Genomic DNA, 6000 nt, shown 5'->3' on the forward strand with positions numbered 1-6000 from the left:
TGAGACGTAGACTCAAGGTTTAGTTTGGCTCCCTCGTTAGCTGGAATTGGCTCCCAAGGCCTGGATTAGAATAACATAACTGGGCCAAGTGAAGTCAACCTGCATGCAGAAAAGACCCTTTTAAAGTTCAACTATTTGAATGCGCGTTTTTGTTAATGTTTTTTAAGATTAGCATTTTGTATACTGTAACCTCTCAAAGGTTTATTTGATTTTTTTTTTTTTTCTGCTGAAACAGCATGTCATTAATCTAAGTTTCTTTTTGGCAGGTTGTGAGAGGCTTGCTGGCGTTGAATAATGAGCACGCTGTGCAAATTGATAGTCATGACACACTGTGGGGAGAGACAGGTATGTTCTCATCAATTTTTTTGCATTACACGGCTCTTTTGTACTATCACCAGCTGTTTTTGCATTCTGAACCACACTGCTGTAATTGAATGCTGCAGTGGAAAGTCCTGTATCTGTGCTCTCCACAGTAATGCTCTCTGTTTGATGCAGAGGTCGCTCAACCCAAATGTGGGTGCATTTTAATGGCTGTTGTAAGTCCTCCTGTGCTGTACTTTCTGGTAAAAGCATTTCTTACTCTTGTCGTGTAGCTTTCTGCTTGGAATTCAGTCCACACAGTATTTTCCTTTTTTTTTAGAAAAATTGTCCCACTGAATTTTAGGAACAGTATTGCCTCGGTGCTTTATGTTAAAACAACAGCGTCGACTCCACAGTTGGTTTTATACGCTGCTAGTCCCACTCAGATTTAGAATGAGTAGTAGTTCCTGTTTTGTTTTCCCTGAAAGGATTATTTTGGACTTTTTAAAAGTTTGTCCTTCCCTCTGTGGGACAGTTTGTTTTCATTTGAAAGTGATTGAGGAGTCAAAGCAAAAAGCCATGTGGTGCTGCAGGAAACGGCATGAAGTCGGAAAAGCAGAAGGTGGCTGTCAGATTTAAGACGGGTTACTTGAAGGTTGTCTGACAGAAATGATACAGCAGACTGCAAGGCTGCATTGGCCGGGAAGCGTTCATGCATCATAATTTTTAGCCATCAAAGCATTACTACTTTGTCTTTAATGCAGTATTTTAACGGTAACTCATTACTTTTGCTGAACTCAGTAATCGCATTAGAGTGGGTACTTAATCATGTTATTACTTGTGTTCCACGAGTCTTCAATCTGAATAATGGCAGGGAAAAAAATCATTAAACATACAATTTCATCACGTGCACAGCATGGTAAATGGCCTGTATTTATATAGCGCTTTACTAGTCCTTAAGGACCCCAAAGCGCTTTACATATCCAGTCATCCACACATTCACACACTGGTGATGGCAAGCTACATTGTAGCCACAGCCACCCTGGGGCGCACTGACAGAGGCACTGACAGCAACCACCTGACGCCATTTTTAAAATAGGAGACGAAACAGATTGTCTTCAGTTTTTAAGTGTTTGACGTTTTTCGAATGTCTATAATCTGTGATGGAGAAAGGGAAAAATTTTATGTACTACATAAGATTTCTATTTTATGTCACAGTGCAGAGATCCAGATGTTCAATACAGATGGTTAAAAAGCACAGCTATGCTTTATTTTTCATTGATCCTAGTAATACTTGTGATGCATTATGTAAGAATGAGACACATGTGGTGTTAGAGCTTCAATATTCCTCACAATCATTAGTGCAGGTTGTGTTAAAACATTGGCCACATTTTTGTCATCATCATTATGAACATCTGCCCTGAGAGTCAAGTGTCCAGATAGCATTAGACAACAGTATTAGTTGTCGCTGCAGTCATAGTAGAATATGTATAAAGAAGAATTCTCTTTGTGTGTCTCTCAACTCTAACCCAGCAGGATTTAGCATTCAAAGTTGGCTGCTTTAAGAATGTAGGTCAGCTTCTTAGTGGAGAGGTTGTCCAAAGTGTGGCTAACTGCTGCTTGTTCTCTGTTAAATGACTGCTTCAGATGATTTTGCAGTGCTGGCCTGGGACAAAGATCTTTCCCTCTGAAATATAGATTAGATCTGCTTGGAGCAAAGTAAAATCCAATAGTACACGTGGCTTTCCAGTATTTGACTTTCAGCTCTTTTTAACAAAGTGGATGTTTAATCATTGCTATCACCTCACCTCTTCCTTCTAAAGTAATAACATAGTGGGTCACAGGTGGCAGTAGTCAGAGCTGTGGCTCCGCTGACCTGAAACACAGTGAGTCTTAACCCCTTGACATGACCTTGAATTAACATATTTTTGCACCCACCTGGCACTCATTAAAACTGTGATCCTGGCTCATCTGTATTCAAGGGGATTAAATCAGTAAACAACAGTAAACACAGTTATGACCACAATGTAGATTTGTCTGCACTCAGTCATGCTTGGGGGGGAAAAAATGAATAAAAAAAGCTGGAATTTTGCTGCAGACATAAATTGAATATTTAGTGGTGGAGTGGCTGCACTGTCTAGAAATGACTAGATACAAACACCAGAAATTATTAGCGATGAAGCAATATTTGAAATCCCTTTGCTGCTATTCAGCTGCAGGTTTATTAATCCAATTGTTGTGCTGTGATGCAGAGAAGATGGAAAGCGAAAAAGAAAATTCAGAAATATCCCCTTGAAAACCAGCCTTTTGTCGTTGCCTCAGAAACGCTCCTCTCATAACGATGTGTGAAATGTTATAGCGTGTTTAAAATTCATCGGAGTATTACATCTCACTGCAAATAGACCTGCTGTCTCTTGTGTTTAAATAGAAGAAGATTTGATTGTACATCTGTGCAAACTCTATCTTTTAAAGTGTTAGTGACGTCACACCTATGCGCCACTGCCCTCTGTGGAGAATGGGAGAAATGTGCTTGCACCTCAACCTATGGACTCAGACGGACATTCAATCATCATCTTCCTCACTCAAGGTAACCTTATGGCTTGTAGGAACACTGCACGTGTATGATAAGACTGTAGCCGTTCAACCGGCCCTCGTAAGGTTGCTGAAGACAGTGAACACCGTGGAATTCTCAGTATCACTGTGGCCCTGGGTTTTTCCACTGTCCTGCTAAGTGCTTATGTAATTGTAACCAACATAGGAGAGAGACGTAACATCGTGGAAGAGACATAAAGTGAGTAAAAACGATCTAAATGCATTTAGAATATATTTAGAACTACAAATTACACTTTTCTTAGCAATTATTGTTTTTTATGTCAAGCTTCAAGCTAGCTTCTTTATTGGGGCTTGGGACCAGCAAAAGTGACCCGAAATTTGGTCTTTAAGTCTGGTCATTAGCGTGTCTGGACCCAAACTACACTGCAGGTCCCAAAGTCAAATGATCACTGAGAGTTAAAAATCTGTCTGAAGTTAGAAGTTAGCAGAGAGTTAGCTCACTAGTTTCCGTCTAAATATAATATACCAGGTTCTGACTGAGGGATTTCTAAAACAAATTAAAAGGCACAGCTCTGCTATCACTTCTGACATACATGAAGACAGGAAAGTAAGCAGCAGTGATGTTTGTAGGGTTACTGAAGTTTGGCTAGCTGGTATATAGTGATGTGCTATGTGACTAGCGAAACAGCTATGTTAGCATAACATTAACACAGTGATGAAGGGGAACTTTTTTCCACTGGATAAGAGTTAAGGTGAGGGTTCCCGATGGTTAGGGACAAATGCAGTGGCATGGCAGGATGCTGTAAACGGACCAAACTTCAGTCAAGAGAACAACTGAGATAATCCATCCACATACAGGTTAGTCATTAATGTGCTGCTGCATTGCCTGGGCTGTAGTTACATGGTAAGGTTTTAAAAACTGAGCTTTAAAATGAATAGTTGTAATAAAAACTGAGAGAGGCCGACAGTGATCGCTTACTTTTTGTAAGGGGCTTGTTGAGATTAAATAGAACAAGTTACAAAGCATTAAAACATGTTAAAAACACAACAGCCTTATTAAACGCAGAGTAGTTTGGGCCCAGAAGTAGGATTGATCACGTCATCACTTAAAGACCGGATAGACACACGGTGGAGTTACTCATGTTTACTGTTGTTGCCACTTTCTAAATGTAGCAGGATGAATATTATATGTACTGGTTGATCCCACTTTTAGTCAGGCGCATTTTGAGGAGAACTAACTTTTCTTGTTATCAAATTATCAGTATCTTTGGAAACATTTAATACATCATGATGGTTTAAATGCTCAGTCGTTTTCTGTTATAGAATTCATATTCATAATAATATTTAGACAGCGGCACTATAGGTGTTTGCAGTTTTTGCAGTTTTACAAGCCGTCACGGTAAAAATATGGAATTAAATGTCACTAATGGGCTCTTTTCAAAAACATCAGCATCTCTGTCACACTGATTTTGATTAACTGACTTATTTTATTGTAATCAAACCTATTTTGATATTGTTGTCTTTTTTTTCCTTTAGCGAGGTGGTTTCCTTCCAATTGTTGCAGGACCAGTATGTCTGTCAGCTCCAGGTAGAGCTCCAGTGACCAGGAAGACCTCAGCATTCGCCAATTCCTGCTGAATTACCGCAAACAGAAAGAACTGGCAGAGGGCATTGGAATAGAGGATGATTATAACACTGAAGACCAAGGTAATAGGTCTGTCTAAGGGCCAGTGGAATATAAGCTATAGGTTGTAGTGGTGATTATTTTAGATTCAGAGTGTAGAGGAGATGGATCATTGTAATTAAGAGTCATAGAAATCCGAACCTCACTGCTAAACTGGCAGTCTAACTGTACATGTGCTCCATTGCAGAAGTCCCTCCCACTGAGTGTGAGGATGTTGAAGATACTGGTAGTCCTGATGTGAAAGCAGAGCTTCCCTCCCACCTCAGCATCACTAAGGATGTTATGGAGCGCTGCATTCATCTGCTGTCTGATCCCAGCCTCAGGCTCCGACTCAAGGTACTGTATCAGTAGTTTTACGTAGAGTCAACTGTTGGACTAATAACAAAAATAATCATTCTTGTGAAGGTAGGACCGCCAGCGTTGGTACAATTCATCCTGTCAGAACTGTGTGGATGACTGTTCAGTGGTGTAATGCTCATCAAGGAAAAACATTCAGTCTGGTCCAGGAGTGAAACAGAAATAAGTCTGTGCTGAAGTCGTGCCTGCTCAGGAGTTTGGGCTCTCAATGAAGACCTCAGTAATTAGTTTCAGCTCACATATAATCAGGATCAAAACAGAGATAATTGTTAGGTGTGTTGTGCGTCTTTGTCTTTAGGTACTAGACGTGCTGGAGTTGTGCGTTCAGGTGCTGAGTGAGAGGGAAAATGAACTGCTGCCTATGGCTCATCGCTGCTGGCCAGCACTCCTGCAGAGACTCACAACTGATGACCCATTAGCAGTCCTCAGAGCCTTCAGGGTAAGTAAAACAAACCTCTCTTTTCATTATGTGAGTCAAAATTATTCAAGTCGTCTTTAGTTTTAAACTCTTAATAGTGAAAGAATGAAAGATGCTGCCCAACAACAGGCTTATTTCATTCAGAAATAGTTCTATTATTTACTGGACAGGCACAATTAGTGTTGGTAAGCTTTAACGTTCTAACCTGTCAAAACACACGTCTACTTTTTATACTTTTTATACACTGTTTGATCAGCGGACATCAGAGCAACTGGCATGTCACTTTTTAACACTGGTAGATTATTTCAGCAAAAGAAGTTAAAACATTGCTCTGATTCTATATTGACTTGTAACACAACAACATGATCTACAGATATTGTCTCAGAGTGTCTTTAAAATTCCACACGTGAAGCTGTTAAAGCCACAGCACATGATCCTAATTTACGATTAAAAACTGGCCACGTGGAATATTTAAGAAGAACGGGCTCTTTCTCGTCACACAACCTCACAGAGAATTGCAATCAAACTGTGCAGTTCAGCAGCTGAAGCGCTGCACATAGTCAGGCCCATAAATAGTGGAAGAGTGGATGTCTGAAATCCAGGGATGTGCAAACAGCCTGCTGTGAAATCCTCCCTGAACCACCTCAGCAGTTTTACTGAGCTCATTAGGAGTTAGCAGAGGTTAAGT

General features: G+C 40.3%; 1 protein-coding gene across 2 annotated transcripts in view; it reads left to right on the plus strand.

The window, feature by feature from the left end:
• Window positions 1-4862, plus strand: part of LOC147336412 (protein TANC1-like) — a 36962-nt gene extending 32100 nt beyond the window's left edge. For both annotated transcript variants that reach the window (XM_086287036.1, XM_086287037.1), the window contains exons 12-15: window positions 267-345; window positions 2773-2887; window positions 4390-4560; window positions 4725-4862. In XM_086287036.1, coding sequence (XP_086143162.1) covers window positions 267-345; window positions 2773-2887; window positions 4390-4456 — 261 coding nt within the window. In that variant the 3' untranslated portion in view covers window positions 4457-4560; window positions 4725-4862. The remainder of the gene's footprint in view (window positions 1-266; window positions 346-2772; window positions 2888-4389; window positions 4561-4724) is intronic.
• The last annotated feature ends 1138 nt before the right edge of the window (window positions 4863-6000 follow it).

This window comes from Aulonocara sp. 'chitande type north' Nkhata Bay, linkage group LG3 (assembly GCF_057382095.1).
Source record: "Aulonocara sp. 'chitande type north' Nkhata Bay isolate Kocher_YH1m ecotype deep benthic linkage group LG3, A_spYH_male_GT1.1, whole genome shotgun sequence".
Taxonomy (NCBI): domain Eukaryota; kingdom Metazoa; phylum Chordata; class Actinopteri; order Cichliformes; family Cichlidae; genus Aulonocara; species Aulonocara sp. 'chitande type north' Nkhata Bay.